The sequence below is a fragment of the Schistocerca nitens genome, chromosome 8, assembly GCF_023898315.1.
Source record: "Schistocerca nitens isolate TAMUIC-IGC-003100 chromosome 8, iqSchNite1.1, whole genome shotgun sequence".
Lineage (NCBI taxonomy): Eukaryota > Metazoa > Arthropoda > Insecta > Orthoptera > Acrididae > Schistocerca > Schistocerca nitens.
In genome coordinates, this window is record NC_064621.1 from 299,982,256 (window position 1) to 300,005,881 (window position 23,626).

Sequence of the window (23,626 nt, forward strand, 5' to 3'; positions counted from 1 at the left end):
TGTGTACTGAAAATTTATCTTTATCAGTATCATCATTATTTTCCTCTTGAAATTTCTTCAATAAGTAACAACTAATGACCTCATGTGATTGCTTAGGTTTGGAACTGTCATGTTTGGGTTTATGATAATCACATCCATTGGTCCTTTCATCATGCTCACCTTCTTCCTCAACCTTGCGGACCTTCAAGGGGGTGTCTACTCGTTTTTTATTTCCTGAATTACAACTGGTTCCTGTTTAAACTGCTGATTGTGGTTCTGCCAATGTCTCTGATCAACATTTCTGTTCCCATTCCTATGCCAAACATTACCTGATTGTTGGTAGTTTTTATTGAACTGATCTCTAGCAAAATTTGTGATTTTGACCCCCAAAGTGTTCTCTATTTTGTTGATTATTTCCGCAAAAATGTTGTTCTTGTTTTGGATGAAAATTATGGTCCTTCTTTTGAAAATTATTGTTATATCCCCTTGAATTTTGACTGACACCATGATAATTGTTTTGTTCCCTTTTTTGAAAGTTATCATTTCCCCAATTTTGACCACTACCTTTCTGAGTAAACCCACTGTGTGTCCTTTTGTTACCCTATCCAACTTTTCAATATCATTGAGAAACTGCTCAACATTACTATCAGGACAATGAACTAAACTCAACTGCATTGCTGATGGCAATCTTCTCTTTAAGGTATCAATTTTGATCAAGTCATCCAAAGGTTTTGTTAAATGAATAAGTTTTTGAAGTTCACTTTTGCGCGGATGGGGATGGGCCCAGTTCTTGGAAAAAGCCACAGGTCACACCTGTCTATAAGAAGGGCACTAGAAGTGATCCACAAAACTAACATCCAGTATCCTTGTCATCGATTTGTTGTAGAATCTTAGAACATATTCTGAGCTCAAACATAAAGAGATATCTTGAACACAACGACCCTCTAAATGCCAACCAACATGGATTTCCAAAAAGTCAACAATGTGAAACCCAACTCGTGCTTCTACCACATGACATACTGAAGCTATGGATCAAGGCAAGCAGGTAGATGAAGTGTTTCTTGATTTCAGAAAAGCATTTGACTTGGTACTATATGTACACTTATTGTCAAAAGTATGATCATATGGGGGTATCAAGTGAAATTTGTGACTGAATTGAGGACTTTCTGGTAGGGAGGCCAGTCTGTTAACTTGAATGGAGAGTCATAGTTAATTGTAGAAGTAACTTTGGGTGTGCCCCAGGGAGGTGTGTTGGGACTCTTACTGTTGATATTATATAGTAATGACCTTGCAGACTGTATTAATAGTAAAATTAGGTTTTTTGCAGATCATACATTTATCTGTAATGAAGTACTATCTGAAAGAAGCTGCATAAATATGCAGTCAAATCTTGATAAACTTTCCTTCTCATAATATTGTGTCCTATGACTGTAATATCAATGAATCACTGTTGGAATCAGCCAACTCTTACAAATGCCTGGGTGTAACACTTTTTAGGGATATTAAATGGAATGATCACATAGGTTCAGTCGTGGGTAAAGCAGGTGGTAGACTTTGGTTTATTGGTAGAATACTGGGGAAGTTTAATCAGTCTACAGAGGAGATTGCTTACAAATCACTCTTGTGACCTGTTCTAGAATATTGTTATAGTGTGTGGGACTTGTACCAAATAGGACTAATGGGGGATATTGAACATATACAGAGAAGGTCAGCACAAATTGTCACAGGTTTGTTTAATCCATGGGAGAGTATCACAGAGATACTGAAGGAGCTGAACTGGAAGCAACATGAAGGTAGACGTAAACTGTCCCGAGAAAGTCTATTAAAAAAGTCTCAGGAACCGGCTTTAAATGATGATTCTAGGAATATACTACAATCCTCTATATATCACTCACATAGGGATTGTGGGGATAAGATAAGAATAATTACTCCATACACAGAGGTATTCAGTCAGTCATTCTTCCAGCACCCCATATTGGAATGGTGAATGGAACAGGAAGAAACCCTAATAACTGGTACAACGGGATGTATGCTCTGCCAAGCACCTCATGGTGGTTTGCAGAGTATAGATGCAGATGTGGATGTAGATGTTCTTGTGGGAGGATGGGTGACAGCCCAAGATGCTCATTTTAATGGTAAGCCCATTCGGTGGGATACCTAAGAGCTGATGAAAGACCTATCTCACACTACCATGCTACCCCATCTTTGCCTCTTGTTTTAGGAATACATTTTTGTGTTTCTGCATCTTATTTATTCTGTTTATGATATAATGCCAACATTTAAGAACCAAGCAACATGTTTATAACCTGTCAACATTTGTTAATACCAAAACCCTTTTTAAAAACTGTTGTTACTTGCATTCTTGTGTATGTATATGTCTAGTGTATACATTAACTTTTATGCATGTATTACAGGCCATGGAAGATGTTTCATGAGTAAAAAACATTAAAAACTGGATGACTAACACCCAGATCTTTTATTTATCATGTATTTGGACAGGTAAAAAAATCTAATCATCAAGTGGCAGCAGGAGAGGACATGTAAAAAGGTACTGAAATTTGCAAGCTTTCAGCGTCAGTTGTTCTTTCTTCTGGCAGGATGATTGAAGGGGAGCAAAGAGGGTTGGAGAAAACACTCTGATGAGATTTAGAAAATTGGGATAATTTGGAAAAGTTGCTGAGAATTGGGGATCAGGGGAGACTTACCAGACGGGATGAGAAGGAAAAAGTGATTGTTGGAGACTGGTCTGAACTAGATTTGGAAACCTGAGAGCTTAAGAGGGTGGAAATAGCATAATGTGCAAGACAGTGATTACTGACAAAACATCATGCACATTTTGACAGTTGCCATCCTTTCCATGTCAGACATTCCCTCCCATATAGTTTTGGCATTGGCAAACATATTTGTTGAGATGCAGACTCTTTACAGCAATACACCACCAATCTCACCTCAGCCTTCACTGGACTTAATTACCCCACCAACCTAGTTCAAAAACCTATTTCCCGAGGCATCACATCCAACCCTGCTACAGCTGCCCCCCCCCCCCCCCCACACACACAAAAAAAAAAGCTGAGGGTTAAACCCCTTGTCACTCACAAGGAGCGCCTTGAGTGTGATGCCATGAAAACCAATGAGTTTTGCAGCCTTTAACACGGTACATATTGCTTACCAAGCAACCACAGTATTGGGTGCTGATTGCAACAGGGACGGGACTGGAGGTATCCATTGGTGAGCACAGCAAATAGTTGAATTGCTTAGTCAACAAGTAACTCACAACAGTGCTACAGTGCTAGTGGTGTTGATACAAAGCAGAGGAATGGAAACGATAAACAAAGCAAACATTGCATTATATCTAAAATAACCGTATCTTAAACAACTGTTGACAAATTTGACATTTCAACAGAAAGGAACCCAAGGAATTCCACAGATTGAGAAAGAAGTGGCAGATAAAATATTAACGTTTCTGCAAGATGAGTCAGTGGAATGTGTGGTGTCATATACGCTCGACTGTGTGAACAATGTACGTGAAGATATGTGCTTAACAAGTGAAAGTGATATTGAAACAGCCATGTAGTTCATCTACAGCTTAGTAAAAAAACAGTTATGAACAGATTTCAAATAAGTCTGCAGCAATTTCACTATATAATACGTAGAAAAAACTACAGGCATTCAAAGGAGGACAAGGCACAGTGGTTATAAATACTGGTGTTTGCACGTTTCGAGGATGTGTGATACAATTTACAGGATGTGCATGATAGTGACTGGCTACATTATGCACATCAAACTACATGTGGCATTGATTTCAGTAATTTCAATGGAAGCTGTGGATGGTTGCGAAAGTTCAAAAGTGCTATGATATTGGAAGACATAAGATACTGAAATTTCAAACACGGCATCAACTTGACAATGCACAGCAAACTGTGGAATTGGTCCGAAAATTTCTAGATGAGATAAACAAACTTATTCCATTGTTCAGTAAGGAATTTGTTTTCATCTTCGACCAATTGGGATTCGAAGAGGAAATGTGTGTGAAAGGATTCCTGTAAATTAGAAATACCAAGGTTCAAAATGGCTCTGAGCACTATGGCACTTAACTTCTGAGGTCATCAGTCCCCTAGAACTTAGAACTACTTAAACCTAACTAACTTAAGGACGTCACACACATCCATGCCCGAGGCAGGATTCAAACCTGCGACTGTAGCGGTCGCGCGATTCCAGACTGTAGCGCCTAGAACCGCTCAGCCACCCCGGCTGGCAAGTACCAAGGGAGTTGTATCAAGATCAACTAACATCAGTGCTTTAACGCATTCGTATACAATTATGCCAACTGTTTATCTGGATGGTAAATTGGCTGGAAAGTTATTTATCGTGCTGCAAGAAGTTGGAGGTGCTCTGCCCCATGCGATTCTGTCTCATGGGTGCAGTTGTGCAAGGACAGTAGGGAATATTTTGTCACAGCAAGTAAGAGTGGGAAAATGGGTGTAAGAGAACAACTACTAGAGTATGAGCACAGCTTTTGGCCAGTAGTTGGTCAAAATAACATGTTTTTGCTTGATTCCTGGTCTGTGTACTCCTTTAGAGCAAACTATCTAGCCTGAAAAGTGTGTGACATTACAGTTCATACCACCACTGGACAAATTCTGCCTCTGGATGTTTACTTTTTCTATACCTATAAAACATGTTGTCACACTACCTACAGCTACGCCTCAAAAGATAGCCAGTTTCACGATAACCTCCCCACAGACTTGCGTATTCAGTTGCATGCCATCTCATTCCATCAGTTCTCATCACCCCGTTACACCAATATAATAGTGTATTTCTTAAGAGTGGATACCTAACTGAATGTCATACACTGTTTGTTACTCCCAAGGCGTTTGCCTTCAATCTTGATGGTGTGAACACTTGTGACCACTGTGGCACACCATTTTTCACTTGGTGCTCATGGTCCAAGTTCGTGGTTTGTGTGGAATATTTCTTGTATGTAGAAGTTGTCTATTTTGTGACATGTAATAGATACATCGCAGGAAGGTTGATCTCTGCACCTTCCAGACATCCATTTTTTGTCACCCTCCTAATGCACATGGTGAATCATTAGCAACTAATATTTTTCCTATCGTAATTGTTAATACAATAGTCTCAAATGAGCTTTACTTAAGATTGAACTTGTGACCTTGCACTTAAGGGGTTCCTTATCAGTATTATCCAGATCTAGAATATGTTAATCAGTTACTTCAACAAGGCTGTGGTGTCCTAAAATCATGCTTTGAAAAGAGGTCCATTGTGTCCAACATTTTGCCCTAAACACCTAGAACAGTTCTTTGTCAACCCCAATCTCCACAGTACCCTTGTCAGACACTATGCTGCCTTTGAACATGTTTCTGTACCCTATGGCTCCTAGCCATGTGACAGTCTCTGCTGTAAGACTTGCCTAGGCACCATCCTGCCACCACTTGTACCAGCATTTACGTAAACGCTATTTGGCCTTTTATATTGACATGGCTACCCCCAAGTTATCAATTAGGATGAATGGGCATGGTCAGATGGTGTTAAGTGGCAACACACAATATCCTGTTGCAGAGCGTGCCCTACAACTTGACAGTCATGACCTCAATGCCTTTTTCACCAAACATGCCATCTGGATTCTTCCCCCAGACACTAGTTTCTCAGAACTCCGCAGGTGTGAACTGGTGTCAAAACATGTCTTTTGTTCTCACCACCCACGTGGCCTTAATTTTCATTAATTTCTTTGATTGACAGCATTTCTCCTCGGTAAGAGTTCAATTCTTCACTCCGTTTTAGATTTTTGTACCTTTTATTTTCCGACCTATCTACTTTTCCCTGCCCCCACCTCTACAGTGTATAACACACTTAGCTTTCTGCTCTTAATAACTTTTGCACAATGTTTTATCAGTGTTCTCTGTGTTGCTTATTGCCCTGTCTTCCATCTTTAAGCTCTCAGGTTTCTCTGACCTTGGGTTCTGGGTGATTTTTCTGAACTCACCGCACTTCCAAAACCTCACCAGTGCTTTCCCTTCCCCCTTCAACGCATCTGCCAGGAGGAGGAGCCACTGGCTCCAAAAGCTTGCAAATTTCAGTGCCTTTGTATGTGGTTTCTCCTGTTGCCATTTGATGAGTAGATTTTTTTATTTATTCAATTACATTTTATTTTCAAAAACTGATTATTTTCATTGATAAATTAAATCTTTTATTTAGTCACAGAGAGAACTTAAAAAAGTGAGTTGCAGCAGCATCAGAACTGATCTCACGACACTCCCTCCCACACACACCAAAGCAGTTTGTTAATGAATTAAAGGTTCTTTAGGTGCCTTTCATGCTAGCTTTGGTATGTGGAATAGGACTTTGATTTTACAAGGATTACCGAGATAAATCTGTAATGTAATTAAATGCTAATGTTATATTTTGGTTGTTTTCAATTATAGGTATGAAGATGTAGAAGTAAGTGTTCCAGATGCGTTTTCGCATTTGTTGGAAGAGATACACAGGTTAGAAACAGAGCTTGGCCACTTACCACAGAAATGGAGGGTTTTGTGGGATAAACTTGAATTACCAACAACTGACTCCCTCACGGTAAGTTTTTATGCCACTGGAATTTTTAAGAACCAGGTATGTTAAATAATCTTTTTATTATTGGAAAGTGTATCTGTTTCTTTATAGAGACATGCATCCTTCAGTACTCAGTTGGTTCGTTACCATGGCCGGTTACTACATAAGCGTTCAACTCTAGAAATACTTATGCGTGGAAAGATGGTGGGTGCCTCAGAGGCTGCACACGTTTATTCTCATCCACACAGATTTGAGCGGTACAACTATACAACACCCACGTATTGTGATATGTGCACAAATGTTCTTTGGGGGCCTGTGAAGGTAACTTTATCAGATAACTAGCACTTTTTTCTGATTAATTTGAATAAAAGTTTAGATGGATTTATTTGATAATGTGTTTCGCATTTCTCATTTTTATTATTTCATATTTTTGCAGACAGGTATGCGTTGTGTGGATTGTGGATATAGCTGCCATGAGAAGTGTGTTGAAAGTGTTCCTAAGAATTGCACAAAGTACAAAGCTGTTGCGGATGGTACATTAACGTCGCAAACCTTAAGCAGGACTGGTGGAGACAGTGGTTCCGGGAGCTCAAGTAAGAAGTAGCTCCTCATGTTTAATGCTTATTTGAGTTACTGTAGGCATTCACTGTAATTTTGCCAATCAAAGGGATTGGATTTTGCGGTGGAATGTTATTTTCTGCTCTGATTTGGTGACTGTGAGTACATGTTGTTAGGTTAGCTTGAATTTTATTTTGATGTTAGTAATCTGCATACTGTCCAAAAGACCAGAAAAAATGCTGTTGTATGAGACACATTACCAACACTTAGGGTATAATTTAACTGTTTTAAGTTATTTCAGAATTTCATTAATGTCATGTGGTGGAAATGTTATACACCACCTTCCATTGCTCAGGTTTCTGTTGTCTCTGAGAAAGATGGGGAATAGCTTAAAACTCGGAAGTCTTGTATGAGAGGAATAGGGTACAGATCCCTGTCCCACCATCAAGATTTAGATGTTCTGTGGTTTCCTTAAGTCATTTAGACTGTCAAATATTATATTGCCTTGGACGTTGATTTCCTTCCTCATCATTGACCAAACCAAGCTTGTGCTCTGTCTTCCAGTGCTTCGGCCCTGTCGTGATGTTAATTCCTAACTTTCCTTCTCCTCTTACCTTTTTTTGTCATCCCTGAATGCAATGCAGATATGGCTTTTATAGGTAACAAAAAAACACATGAGGTGTGTGGCATTCACATTCTGTGCTGAGGGATCTCGTGCTATGCTGGGGGATCTAGTACGTGGAATGAAGAGAGTGGATGTGCTCTTGAGATCAGCTGTTTATAACTTATTAATTCATTATCGGGCACAGCTCAGTTGACTGCAGGCTTGGTGCTTTCGTGAACCATCCCTTCTTCATGTGTCATTGATTACTTATCTGTAAACTGACTCCTCAGTTAGACAATGAATTTTCCAGTTGGGCAGTGAAGAATAACTTGTGATGATGAAAATACCTGAGAGATAACAATAAAAACAAGTAATTAGTAAAACTTTTATTGTTGGCAATTTCATAGGTTTGCCAGAAATATTTGCTAGCTGGCCTCTTTTCTTTTACCTTTGTTGTAATAGGCATTGAAAGGGGGCGAGGGGGTTGGGGATTTCAGAAGGAAAGGGGAGGCAAGTAGGAGGAGATGCAATATCTCCTCTGCCTAACAGGGTTGCATTTAGCAAAAAGAATAAGCATTGGATAGTAGTTTGGATTTACCAAGAATTATGTAGTCACTCTGTCCCCAAGAAGTGCACAATACCCAGCTGAAATTAAATATGGTAACAGTGCTGGTTGTGCTCACCCACCCACATGTCTACACACACACACACACACACACACACACACACACACACACACACACACACACACAGAGAGAGAGAGAGAGAGAGAGAGAGAGAGAGAGAATATTTCCCTCAAGTGTTCAGATTTCTGCTGATATCAAAGAAAACACCAGGATGGTATAATGTCATTGTAGCTGGAGATACATATAAATTTTGAAGCAAAAGGTTTCAGTGTGAAGCATTTAATGGGTGTGATGGGAGCTACTGAAGATTTATTTGTATCAGAAGTAATTCCTCTTTAGAAGTGTGGTTGTACAAGAGTGACAAGTATTAATACATTTATTTGAAACACTTCTGAAAGTACATTATGGTGAATTGTTCAGGTTGAAGCACATAAAACAGAGTCCATTTTTTCCCTGCCTCCTCCCCACCTCCATCTACACAGGCAACTGCTTTTGATCGTGTGTGTGTGTGTGTGTGTGTGTGTGTGTGTGTGTTAATTCTGGGTATTTGCATTTCATATTTTTTACCTCTGGTTCAGTGACCTTATTTGAGTTGTCTATCATTTTCCTAAATTTTCAGCTTTCTTGGTCTTTCAGTTAAGTTTATGAATGTTCAACTTGTTTCCAAGATTCCCTCTGTGCTCTCGGTATCCTCATTTTACTACTCATGTCAAATGAAATCTTATCTGGGCAAATCCATTGATTTTATCCTTTTAATTTGTAAGATTATTTTTTGAATATTTCTTAAGGTTGAATTTCCCATTACACCTTTGCTCTGTCCACTAATTTAACATTCCTTTCATTCAGGTCAGACAGTCACCAAAAGAGAACAGAAATTAGTTTGTCTTATTATTAAACAAAGAAATACATTTACTGGCTTTCATTTTAATGAGTGTATCCTTTTATGCAAAATGTTGTCACGTTCCAATTTCCAGGTGTAACCACTATTCAGACATCAAGTCAGCAGTACTACGAGCAGTTCTCCTCCAATGTAGCAGAAAATCGAACACATGAAGGATACTTGTATAAACGTGGTGCTCTGTTAAAAGGATGGAAACAGCGTTGGTTTGTTTTAGATTCAATTAAGCACCAACTGCGTTATTATGATGCTATGGAGGATTCACACTGCAAGGGTTATATTGGTAAGATAATTGTGCTGATTTGTCTGTCCCTATTTAATATCAAATACAGCCCCTTTTGTTCGATGTGCAACTTGTCAAGTAGAGAAGAAGCAGTGTTTATCCAGTTTTTTATTTTTAGTCCCATAAGATTAGACAGGGTTTTCGTCCTGTGTAGAAATAAATGAAACATTAATCTGACATTTTCAGCTCTTTTTGTACTAAATTGCAACAGCTGTGCCCATCATATTGGCCATGTATCTTACTGGCAACTTCGGTAGGGAATGGTGTGCGTTACATATTCTTACAGTAAGTTAAGAATTGTAGTTGCAAGCTTATGCTTCCTCATTTGAACTCTTAAAAATACTGACGTGTTGAAACACATCGATATGAAACTTGCCCTTTACTCTTAATTCGAAAGTTGTGAATGACTTACCTTAGGGGGAAAAAGGGACAGTTATACACTCGCGTGTGCGCGCGCGCGCGCGCGCGCACACACACACACACACACACACACACACACACACACACACACGTGCGGATGGATGTGTGTGTGTGTGTGTGTGTGTGTGTGTGTGTGTGTGTGTGTGTGTGTGTGTGTGTGTGTGTATACCTGTCCCTTTTTCCCCCTAAGGTAAGTCTTTCTGCTCCTGGGATTGGAATGACTCCTTACCCTCTCCCTTAAAACCCATATCCTTTCGTCTTTCCCTCTCCTTCCCTCCTTCCCTCTTTCCTGATGAAGCAACCGTGGGTTGCGAAAGCTTGAATTTTGTGTGTGTGTTTGTGTGTCTATCAACATACCAACACTTTCGTTTGGCAAGTTACATCATCTATATATAAGGCTCACTGGCCACTTGACCACCTTCTTCTTCTGTGCGAATGCACCAACAGTGCCCGAACTCTTACGGGAATCGGCAACGCGCCGCGAGTAATGAATATAATGGGCAGGGGCACTATGAATATAGTGCGGGACAATACGTTGAGAATGTGGGTTTTGCGGGAGGCATGCCAGAGATAAATCCCTGCAGTCGCGCTATCCTCTGTGTCCTTGGTGTCTCAGATGGATAGAGCATCTGCCATGTGTGTCCCAGTCGGGGCACACATTTTCACCTGTCCCCGTTGACGTATGTCAACGCCTGTAAGCAGCTAAGGGTGTTCATTTCATTGTAATTTCAGTCTACATCTTATTCTTCAGGTGTACACATTTGCAGTCCTCTACCGCTACCGCTAGAGGGGTCCAAATTTTAACTTGTAGCATGGTGGTGTGTAATGTAATTATGACGGCACATGAGAAATAACATGCTGTAATCAAATTTAGAATTTGATGAGTTTGTCCCCACATGGAGCACCCTATCCTTCAGTATGACGATACCAGACCCCACATGAGTGCTGCAACAATCCGATGCCTTGGGTTCACTCTCATTGACCATCCTCCTTATAGCCCCAGTTTGGCTCCCTCTGATTTTCAGTTGTTTCCAAAAGTTAAAGAACACCTTTGAGGACTTCATTTTGATAGTGATGTAGCAGTGCAAGCAGAGGTGAGGTTGTGGCTCCATCAACAAAGTCAAACATTCTACAGTGACGGTATCAGTAAACTGGTCTCTTGTTGAGAGACTGTGTTAAGAAATAAATATGTAGAAATGAGCAATAAAGATGTAGAATGTTAATAAAGATTGTTTCATTCAAAAATCTTTAAGAAATTTCACATAAAATTTGGAGGTATTACTTTCCAACATGCCCTCATATGAACAACAAATAATTGAGGAAGTTGGATGTAGGTGCTACTGTGAGGTGATTGGTGGGTTGCATCAAACTGGTCAGAAGACCAATGACAAAAGAAATAAAAGAATCAGTTTGCCTATTGTTGGCCAACTTATTTTTTTACATTGATTTGAAGTAGTCAAGGAATTTGTATGTAACAGATAATAAAATTAACTACAGCAAGAAACTGAAATCATGTCTGCTTGACAACTCCTACTACTCCAGTGAAGAATTCTGTGTGTGTGTGTGTGTGTGTGTGTGTGTGTGTGTGTGTGTGTGTGTGTGAGAGAGAGAGAGAGAGAGAGAGAGAGAGAGAGAGAGAGAGAGAGAGAGATTGAACACAGTTAACTATAAATCAATGTATGCATGTGAAGAAAACCATACTTGAGAAGACATAAATGGTCCACATGTTTCTATATTTTTCATTGAGAAAGTATACTATAATGGTAAAACTGACTTCTTCCACTTCATAACTAGAGGTCACCATTGTGATCCACAAAACATGCAAATAACCAATGAAAATGTATTAATAGAGATTGTGTTCACTTCTGTGACAGAACAGTGCTAGTAGTACCATCACTTAACATTAGAAACTGAACCACTCAATATGTTTCCATGTAGCAGAGTGCCTGCTTTACGTGCTGCTAAGGATGTAGCTGCTGCTGTTACACATTATCGTTTCACCATCATGCTAAATGGCAGAGTCCCACTAGATCAATTCAGGAATAAATTTCCTGTTTCATTAAACATGTTACATGCTTGTTTGTGAAGCTCTGGTGAGCAACTCTTAACGTATACAATACTGAATTATGAATGTGCCATTGATGTTCCGCTCAACATTCTGTAGCTGTGTGTGTAGATGATACAATAAGCTGCTGCTTCACCCCTAAAGAATATAATGAAGTTCAAGAATTCTGAGGTCAATTCAGAAAATCAGTCTAAATATTGTCTGTCAGAGATCTTGTCTGTTTTACTAGGTGTAGTCCCATAAATTGGGAGAAGCATTAAAGGTAGATAACTTAGTAATAATTGAGCAAATGTGCATTTTTTAGTATCTCTTTCATGGAAAAATTTCCTTAAACAGGCATTCTTCAGATGTTGAATCTCTGAATCTAAGTTGGCCTCTCCAGAAATTGTTATAGCTCTGTGTAGCAATGTTTTTAAAACTGCTTTCGTCGTACACAGAATGGCCAAGTCACCAATCTGGTGCATGTAAAGTGTATAAAAATGGCAGATTTCCTTCTCCTTTTTCGTCAGCTGTGAACCTTGTATGATGATACATGTTGTTCATATGATCAGTAGCTGCTAATCAGTCAAGATGCCATGTGGCCAGTATATGAATTTGTGAACACAGTGAAAGACAGAAGGCAGATAAGTGGGGTCATATTTAAAGCAAGAGAGTGATTTTCTGTTACAAAAAAGAGAAAAACCTATGATAAAATTTACTGATTACATGTAGCTAATTTTGTGTTTAGAACTTCGTGTAACAAATTCGAAATTTGTAGTAATTTGTGACAAATAAAGGTAATACACAGGGTGGTCAGAAACAGTCTGAAAATCTTGTAAGGGTGTTGGAGGGTAGGCTGTGCTGAGAAATAATTGTTAAGAAAAAAATTCAATATGTTGTGCCATTTCCAAGTTATTTGGCATTGTATCTGAGATAAATCTCGCAACACATGCCATTAAGCTACATCACATTGTGTGGTATCACATATATGTTCTTGAAAACAGAAACATTGTGGGTACAATACTGGATTTTGGAAGGGATTATATTTTAAGGCTGAAACACTCATGAACCATAAAATTTTGATTACTAATAATGTCCTAAATCGTAAGTTTTGAAAATGAGGGATTTCAGTTAAGCTATGCAAGTCTTCCAACAAACAAGCTCTGGTGGGGTTAAATTTGGACGAGCACAAAAGAAAAACTGGAAGTCTGCTTATACATAGTAATTTTTATGTATAATAATCTCTAAAATATAAGAACTTATTTCTGATGCTAATGTTGGTTATAGTTCTGTTCTTAATCTTTTTATTCATATTTGTTACAGACTTGGCAGAAGTTGTCTCAGTAACACCTGCAGCCCCTACTCCTGGTCCGCCCAAGAAGACTGATGACAAATCATTTTTTGATGTGAGTTAATTGACATGAAGGTCCTTTTATTTTTTAGTTGAAAATATTTGTTCTAAATTCTACCATTATTTGCTGCTTATCCACTTCTTAATGCTGCGCAATTTAAAATAAGTATTAGGTAGTGCATAAGTTTGCAGCATTTTTTCCATAAATTTAATGAACATAACATACACACATAGCACCGAGTTTAATTGTCAGTAATATATTCTTCACTATTTGCAACAATCTGCCAGTGCTTGGGTAACTTTTTGATTCTGCAACTGTAGAAATCCCGTAATTTTGAGATGAAGAACTCATCGAGCCATTTTGAAGTGCATCTTCATCGGAAAGAAAGTTCCATGAATATTGTTTGATAAAGAGTGCAAAAGATTGAAAATCTGAGGGTGTAAAACCAAGTGGTAAGGTGAGTGTGGAATGGCTTCCCAACCGAAATCCTTTATATTGGTCTTTATTAGTATGGCAGAATACAGGTGAGCATTATTGTAGAGTAGCTTCACTTCACGCAATCTTCCTAGTCTTTGTTCTTGAATTGTCTCTACAAGACATCTCAGTTGCTGACAATAAATGCAAGCAGTTATTTGTTTTGTAAATAAAACTGCCTTTTCCTGCTGCCACTTAATTTATTTATACCAGATGCATTTCGTCTTTTTCTTGTTCTAAGACATCATCAGTAGGATCTATAATGATACAGTTTTGTTAGTTTTAGATTATTAAACAGTTCACATTGCAATTTTTTATGTCAAAAAAGTAATTACTTACAATTTGCTGATCTTCGTTTCCTCTCATTTGGTCTGGAGGTCGCACTACTACTTTATTACTGACATATAACCACAACTTTGCATTCTGACCTCCTTCACACTGTTCACCATGTTTCTCTTTCTTTTTGTGGTGTACTGTTGTTCTTTTGCCACTCGATATAACTATTTCATTGCACACTGCTTTTCACAACGTAAATATTGCAACTCCATTACGTGTTTCCTCCTCTTTGGCGTGTTTACCTACTTGTTGCTAACTTAATGAAGTATATGTTCAAGACTTACTTCTATTCATGATGTTTATCCCTTGTGTGTGTGTGTGTGTGTGTGTGTGTGTGTGTGTGTGTGTGTGAGAGAGAGAGAGAGAGAGAGAGAGAGAGAGAGAGAGAGAGAGAGCTGAGGACCATTCCAGGCATTTCATGTGGTCTCTTCCAAAAATTCAGATGATTTCATCTGAACATCCATAAAACCATAAAACACACAAAATTCAACAACATATGCAAATGTAACAATCTTGTACCTAAATATATCAATGTAAAGATTAAAAACAGTTCACCCAGCGCCCAAAAAGAAACGCAGGCTGCTCAAAAAATGTGGTTAAAATATGAAATTAAATCCCTGTACTCTAAATAACAAGAGCTAAATTACGTGTTGTATAAGACACTTTTACAACTCGCACACACAATTAATAATACGACAGTTTTCTCCCATCTGGTCAACAAGGTCGCAAAGCACACAAAAACTGCTATACAAAGAATGGTAACAGTTCATGGAAGAAAGATCAACCAACTCAAACTCCAGTCACAACACAATACCTTTATACACAGCCGAGAAAAACACACACACACAAATTCTACCCAAGATTAGTGAACCTTACTGACATGCAGCTAAACAGTAAAGAAAATCAGCTGTTGGAGAAAGGATTAAAATACAATGTAAATTCAGAAATAGATGAAGATTACTTAGAAAATTTAATTATAGGAGCAGAAAGTGTTTTGTCAAGGGAAGATAGGAATGAAAAGAGCAGTGTCAACATTGGACTAACTAGTAAAAAAAGAAATCCAGAATATAATAACCAGTTTAAAAACACAACACAAAAACACAGAATCTGCAACACTTGGAAAACTTAGGAGAAAACTTCAAAATGAAAATGTTATCATTTCAAAAGCAGATAAGGGGAACACAGTAGTACTGATAGACAAAGAACAATTCATTGAAAAAACACAAGAATTGGTCTCACAAAATAACATTACGAAATTAAAATCGGACCCAACAAACAGATTCCACACAAAAGTACAAAAGCACTCTGAAAAATATTGACATCGTACTGGATAACACAGAGAAAAGAAAGTTGACTCATAGCAATCCCACTGCACCTGTCCTCTGAAGCCAACCAAAAATCTACAAACCAAATCTTCCTGTTAGGCCAATACTGGATTTCAGAAAATCCCCCACTTAATAGATTTCACAATACATGTTAAAATTACTGTCTGAAAATTTCAAAGTACAAGAAGACAGAACCATTAAAAACACTACACAGCTAATACAACAAATAAAAGATATAAAAATCAGACACAGCAACACTCCTCTCATTTGATGTAGAGAGCATGTTTTCCAACGTACCAGTACCAGAAACAATAGAAATCATAGATCAGAACCTGAAAACTTACAGTCAACTCCCTGATAAACATATTAATGAAATACCCACATTAATAAAGCTCATAACAGAACAAAATTACTTCCAGTTCAGTAATGAATTTTATTTACAAGAAGATGGATTACAAATGAGATCCCCAGTTTCAGGAGCCCTAGCAAATATTTTTGTAAACCAAATTGAACAGATCATTTTCAAAGAAACAGTAGCAGAAGAATACGACATATTATACTGGTTCAGGGATAGGGACGACATCCTTTGCCTAGTAGATGAACCACAAACAGAACTTGAAAAACTGCATACTGACATCAAAATAATACATAAAAATATAAAATTCACAATTGAAAGAGAACAGAATAACCAAATTAACTTTCTGGATATAATAATCAAAAACCAAAGCAATAAGCATATGTTTGAAACTTACCATAAACCAACAGCCATGGACATTATCAACACATGCTGCATAGACTCAACATAGTTCCACTCACCAAAGAAAGCTACTAAAAAGAACTGAACATAATAATGTAGATAGCACAAAATAATGGTTACAATAATAACATAGTCACAAAGCTAAACAACAAAATTAAAAGTAAAATAAAAGCAGATAGCACCAAACCACAGACAACAACACAACAGAACCAAACACAAACATGCAATCCTATAACTTCGCAGGATAATCAGAAAAAGATGAGAGAGAACACAAGATGGTATACAGTGACGTACAAGCACAAACTCACCCATAAAATCACCAACATATTCAAAAGACAGGGCATAAACATAGCATACACAACAGACAATTCTGTACAAAAATACACCCCAAAATCGACAAAAAACAGGGACATATACCAGAAAGCAGGTATATATCAATTACAGTGTAACTCTTGTGAAGACAGATACAAAGGACAAACAGAACATTTGATATCAGATACAAAGAATACATGAGAGCCTGGAAGTCTGGGACAAACCACTCCACATTTGCAGAACACCTAAGAGAACATGATCACAAACCAACCACTAGAGAAGATGACATGAAAATAATTAGAATGAACAATAAAAAACACCACCTAACCCTACCAAAAAATCACCACATATAGAAAACCAAAGCAGAAAGGAAAACCCTGTTGAATGATCAAATACAAATGCCAAGCAATTTATTATTTACACTTATAGATAAAATAATAGAATAATGCACCCAAAGAGGATTAATATAATAATACCACCCAATATAATAATAATAATACCACCCAATATATTTTCTTCACTCACTTATCCATGAACCCTTCCACAGAATATTAAAATGAGAAGTCAAATCAGCTGTCACCAAACCTCTCTCTCTCTCTCTCTCTCTCTCTCTCTCTCTCTCTCTCTCTCACACACACACACACACACACACACACACACACACACACACACAAGGTATAAACGTCATGAATAGAAGTAAGTCTTGTTAGGTGGCAACAAGTAGGTAAACATGCCAAAGAGAAGCAAACATGTAATGGAATTGCAATATTTATGTTGTTAAAAGCAGCGTGTGACAAAATGGTTATATTGAGTGGCAAAAGAACAATAGTACACCACAAAAAGAAAGAGAAACATGGTGAACAGTGTGAAGGAGGTCAGAATGTAAAGTCGTGCTTATATGTCAGTAATAAAGTGGTAGTGCGACCTCCAGACCAGTTGGGAGGAAACAAAGGCCAGCAAATTGTATGCCATTAATTTTTGACATAAAAAATCATGACATGAACTGTTTAATAATCTAATACTAACAAAACTCTATCATTATAGATCCCACTGATGATGCCTTAGAAAACGAAAAAGGCGAAACGCATCTGGGATAAAGTGGCAGCAGGAAAAGACGGTTTTATTTACAAAACAAGTATTTCTATGATTGCTGCGGAGGATGGCCATGCAAACAAACTTGTAAGCAGTTATGGTTACACCTCGGGGAAGCCGTTCATAGTGTCGCTGTTCCATCAGATGCATAACATTATCTTTTGTGGATGCGCACAGGTCTTTATATGGGGAGTTGCTGCTTTGTTTGGGCTCAGCCATTCTTTTCTTTTCCTTTCCTTACATTAGCATAAAGAGACCATTTCTCACCACCAGTAATGATACAGGATAGGAATGGTTGAGGTTCATGAACCAATTGATGCCGAACAAGCAGACATGGACATACGGCCATCCACGGATTTTTGCGATTTTGATTAGAGCATGCGGTATCCATACACCTGATTTTTGAACCTTCCCTATTGCATGCAAATGTTACATGATGGATTAATCACAGTTCATAATACTTGCTAGTCCTTGAGTACACTGATGTGGATCATTGTGGATTAATGCGTTTCAATGATCTGCATCAAACTCTGAAGGTCTTCCTGAACATGGATAGTCACTAATGTCAAAATGATCCTCCTTAAAATGAGAAAACCATTTTCTTGCCATGCTCTGTCCAGTGGCACTATCCCCACACACAGCACAAATGTCTCTGCCTGCCTTCACTGCTGTCACTCATCTATTGAACTCAAACAGAAGAATATGTCAGAAGTATTCTGATTTTTCCTCTTGGCTTTTCATTTACTAGTGCCAACAGCTCCACTCACTGTCTCCAAATGACAAAATAACAATATTTAAACTCAAATAGCAACAGTTGACTACAAATAAAAATGACAATCGGTAAATAAACCTGTAGAAACTGGAATACCAATATGCAAAACAAAAATGATACAAACTTGTGCACCAACCTAATTGTGTATCTAAAATAATTGTATCTGAATTTTAAATCTCTTCCTTTTCAGTTGAGAACCAACCGAAGGACATACAATTTTTGTGCAAGTGATGCAGCTACAGCACAAGAATGGATTGAAAAAATTCAGGCCTGCCTTCAGTGAAACTCGAGCAAATCTCACTAAACTTAACATTTGCTGTGATTTAAATTGATATTACTGTTGTTCTGTTTTGCTTTTCTCAGAGCTTACGTTCTCGTGTGAGCTTACTTGTGCTCATTTTTTGTATATTTGATGTATTATACTGTGAATAATGGCATGATTTTTCAGAAAACTTCATAAAATCCTAAAGATAATTGCATACTGTTTATTGTTAGAATTATGTTCAGCACTGAAATACAGTTTTCTGCCGATAATTAGGATGAACAAACTTTGTGTAGTGCACAATATGTGTAACAGCTCTAAATGCATGCAGAAACAATATGCAAGTAATGTATAACATTGTGTTGTGACATTGTGATTTTATTTGTTTTGCGAAAGCAAAAAGTTAGTTGCTAAATGTGTGTGTATATCTTGAACCAATTGTAGCTGCTTTTGACAAAAGAAATAGTGGGGGACCATAAATGAAGAATTCTGTTTGTCAGATTTTAGATTTTTTTAAAGTATTTGTACATACAAAGTATGTTTTGTGATAGCTTGAAATCCAGCAGGAATGCTTATTAGAATTTTAAAGTAAGAAAATAATGTTTATTGATAGTTGAAGCAAACTTGTTTATTTTACAGAGTATGCAGTTGTGAAGAGTGAATTTACAGTTGTGTTTCTTACATTTAAGTAGCATTGTATAGGAAAGAACTTGAATTCAACTGCCAAAAGTGTGTGTGTGTGTGTGTGTGTGTGTGTGTGTGTGTGTGTGTGTGTGTGTCTCCATGCGCATATCAGATATCTGTGAAATAAATGCTGCGTGTCTACCGGCAGTGGATAGCAATGTCGTGATTATTGTACTGTAGATAACTGTGCACAAAGTATAGTTTTTATCTGAAACTAATTCCTGTAAACAATCAGTGGCAGTTTAGGAAAGGTCTAGTGAATGCCACATAGAGACCCTCAGTAGACTCTAGAGTTTACAGTGAATATGACTAAAGTGTTGTGTGTGACTCCTTGTGAGTTATTGAATGCTTCCTCTTTTGCTCTGAAGAGCATTTTAAAAAAAGACTGCCATTACACAGCAGTAGTGGAGATTGTTAAAAATTATATTAGCTCTGCTAGTATTAGGTATCTGGTTCAGTCAGTGCTCTTTTCATCTATTTTCTTCGATATGTTTAGAGATGCGTGTTTTTTTTTAAAACTAGTTCCCTATGTTATGTGTTAGAGCAAAGGCCGGAATATATTTGACAAATAGGGCTGTTGTCTAAAAGTTCTGCATTTCTCCCACCTGTTTTCAGTATTGAACACTTTTCTTTCCACTTAACAATTGCCTGTGGTAATGAGGCATATTTTACTTATGAGAATCTCATAAGAGGCACTATTTCTAAAATTGTTATATTTATTATCCATGATAATATTTATAAAAGTTGTATTTCTAATGCTTGTTATTGTTTTGTTATCTATGCAAAATGCACTATTGTGATTGTTCTGACATAAAATTGATGTTTCTCTGTACACCTTTTGCAGTATTTGTTTAATTCTCTGTCATTGTGATAGTGGTGATAATGTAACTCGTAAAATAGTGTGCTGATGTTTCAATACAACCCGTTATAAAGACATACTCCGGCCATTTTTGGATAATTACAATATATGTTGAAAAATCATTTAAATTACATTTTGTATTGCTACCGTTTTGTAGTGTCAACTGTTATGTGCATTGTGTCAAATAATGCAACTGCAGAATATGAAACCTATCACTTGTTTTCATGGTTTCACACTATCTGTTACAAATACCATTTATTATTTGTTTGACACCAACTGCTTCTGTTTTCCATTATTTATAGATGCTTAGTATGTGCTAATATTTAACTTGCAGAGTTAACGATCTCCAGGTATGTGGTTAAAGTGAGAATGATTGACTGATAAATATTTTTCAACTTGTAAATTGGTCCTTAGTGCAATTAAACATTTTAAGTACCTCATATTGTAAATTGCCAGTGATATTGCTGTTTACATCATATGAAATGTTCATTATGGAGCACATCACTGATATCTTCCTAAAGAGTTGGGGGAGGGGGGACGTAATCATTGTTAATAAAAACTGATGGTACAAAACTACCTTAATTTTCAGTGAATTGTGAACATAATTGGCTCATATATTGTTTTATTGTTGTAGCATAAAACATTTAACAAAAGTTGCATTGTCTATGTGAGACTGCTTGAGTAGTGCTTATGCAGCTTGTTAATGGCTGTCTGTTATCGTAATATTCATACTAAAACTCTAAATAATCACATTTATTTTCACATTTTCTGCACTCAGACATGGTAATCCTTATTTGACTTCACAATTTTCTTCCACATATTAAAATACATAAAGTTCCTATGTATTATTGTATTGCTACTTGATTCCCCTTGTTCTGTTTCAGTTTTTTAAATATACGACAGCACTAAAATGTATAAGTATTATGTTTTGATATGGGTAACAATATTTATGAATGCAAGAATTCATTAGAAATTGTGAAAATGTTAAGGCTTGATGTTATATGAGAACAGTTTATGTAATATTTACTGCCAGAAAGTGTGATGAAAGGAGGGGCCAATTTCAGTTTCATGGCTGCTGGAGCAAAAAATACATCTCTCTCTCTCTCTCTCTCTCTCTCTCTCTCTCTCTCTCTCTCTCTCTCCCCCTCCCTCTCCCTCCTTCCCTCCCTCCCCCTCTTCTCCAACATTTTTTATCATTCAACATTGTACCTGTAACTCAAATATTTTATATTATAGTTGAGACAGAAAACAAGAGTAGTGGCTTCTGTGCCCTTTCTTAAGGGAAAAACCTATTTTATTGTTCACATAAATTGGTTGTAGAATACAATTGTTCTTTAGCCTCTGAAAAGAGGGTACCACTTTATTCATTTAGGTACAGCTTAAAAGTTAGTACTGAGCTCAAAGTGAACACATGTGAATTTTGTGGTGCATTTTTATATTCAGGGATAGGAATTTCTTAATGTGGACAATATTTGTTTGTTCGTTACTACTGCGATAAGAAACAGGAAAGTTTCCTATATTTTTAAAGAGTTTTCTGCTGTTACAGCACTGTAGTCAATTTTATTTGTAAATACAGAGTGGCATTTTACAACTACAATTGAAAATGAACATGCACATACTAACCCCATTAAATGCGTTAAAGTGAGAAAGGTAGAAGTATTGTGTCTGTAAATCTGTTTACCGTTCGTTTGCATTCTTCTCTTAGCTTTGTAGTGTTCTTCTGCAATGCTACATGGTGTTTCACATCATGGTGCATCTGATGATCATTGCATTTCTTTACCATGTTGCTCATTATCATATTCATAGAGTATTAAGAGACAAATTATTCAGTGAGTGTGAAATATCTTCTCTCTCGAAACTCAATCCCACTGTTTCCTAGTCAGTAACAACTAAAACTGGCCCTCAGTCCTCTTTTCAAGCCACAAATTTGATAATTTACCTTTGCAGGAAGGGGTCCTTTTCAATTTAAATGTTGTTACAGGCAAACTGAATAACTATTAAAGAATTATTCGATAATTATGCTAACGTTATGTTGTTACACATTGTAAACATTATATTGAGAATGAAACACACTGTGTGATCATTTTGTGTAATAAGTAAGGGTTTCAGAGAGATTGAATGGGGGGGGGGGGGGGGGGGGGGTGCGAGACACAAGACACGTGTAAAAGATGATCCAGTTTCTAAAAAAATAATACGTATTCATGTTGATTGAAGACATGGTGAAAATTCTCCATGAAAACATCCTTAATGTTTTAACGTCTGCTCTCTCTCTCTCTCTCTCTCTCTCTCTCTCTCTCTGCATCACAATCAAAGAGGCAATTATAAGACAAAGCAATATCTACTTTCTTTCTTTTTGGACTGTGTTTGTGTGCAGAAAATAATTTAAAACGAATGCAGAGTTCAAATAAGAACATAATTTATTTCTGTTGTCTGAGTACTATATGCATGCTCTAATAAAAATAGAAATTGTTACAATATTGAAAAAACTTTATTGTTTTAATACCATTGTAATGTAGTTGTTGTCATTTTGTTGTGAGGGTATTGCCACATTTTATGATTGTAGCTTGAGATGCAACTATCTGAACCAGCTGGCCACAGCATATTGGATTCATTCATGAAGTGATGGATGAGCAGACAGCAGTTGGATGAGAATATGTAGCAGTTCTCTTGACAAAGTGTAGTTTTATCTTTTGTTAATCATATATGAAGCATAAAATTCATTTTAAATATTTTTGTACTAATGTGATAATTTTATAGGTTCCTGATGACCATATGCAATTAATGTTTTAAACTGATTATTTGATCGAATTTCTGTTTTCTTTACTAAGAAACAGTTTTAGTGTCAGACCCGGTGTATTAATTTGCAATGGCACACAATAATGAAACTATTTGAGATATATCAGTTTAAGACAGAAAAAATCTCTGACATTTCTTGAAGTTTTCAGCATATTCTTCACAAAAGAAATTTGATCATATAATTTTTTACAAGATTTTTAAAATTGTTTTAGCTTTTTATATACACAGTTATATTTGTACAGCCAATTTAATTATAGTTACCCTTAAGGGGTAAAAACTGCCAAAGGATACAGTGCCCATTTGTAAATCAATGTGAGTTGCACCAATGTTTTAGTTCTATTGAAATATATATATATATATATAAATGTTGTTGAAATTCCTGTAAATAAAACATTTAAGATAAACTATTTTTACTTCTTAAGCATAATTTAACTTCTCATATACTTCACTCCTGTCAGGAATTGAATCTTTTTTAACTTCTGTGAGATACCCAGAGCCCTAGAAAACTTTTTTCATACGTCTGTTTTGATCCACACCCAATTATTAAAAGTAGCTTCCGATCATAATAGTACTACCCGTGTCACCTGCTTGCCGATAAGTATTCATTGAACAGCTTTCTGCATTCACCA

General features: G+C 37.0%; 1 protein-coding gene across 1 annotated transcript in view; it reads left to right on the plus strand.

Moving 5' to 3' along the window:
- LOC126198531 (myotubularin-related protein 13) overlaps nt 1–23,401 on the plus strand; it is a 219,927-nt gene extending 196,526 nt beyond the window's left edge. Inside the window, exons 31-36 of the mRNA XM_049934926.1 lie at nt 6,420–6,567; nt 6,655–6,864; nt 6,980–7,136; nt 9,306–9,512; nt 13,300–13,382; nt 18,587–23,401. Of these exons, the coding sequence (XP_049790883.1) occupies nt 6,420–6,567; nt 6,655–6,864; nt 6,980–7,136; nt 9,306–9,512; nt 13,300–13,382; nt 18,587–18,679 (898 nt within the window). The 3' untranslated portion in view covers nt 18,680–23,401. The remainder of the gene's footprint in view (nt 1–6,419; nt 6,568–6,654; nt 6,865–6,979; nt 7,137–9,305; nt 9,513–13,299; nt 13,383–18,586) is intronic.
- Nucleotides 23,402–23,626: the final 225 nt, after the last annotated feature.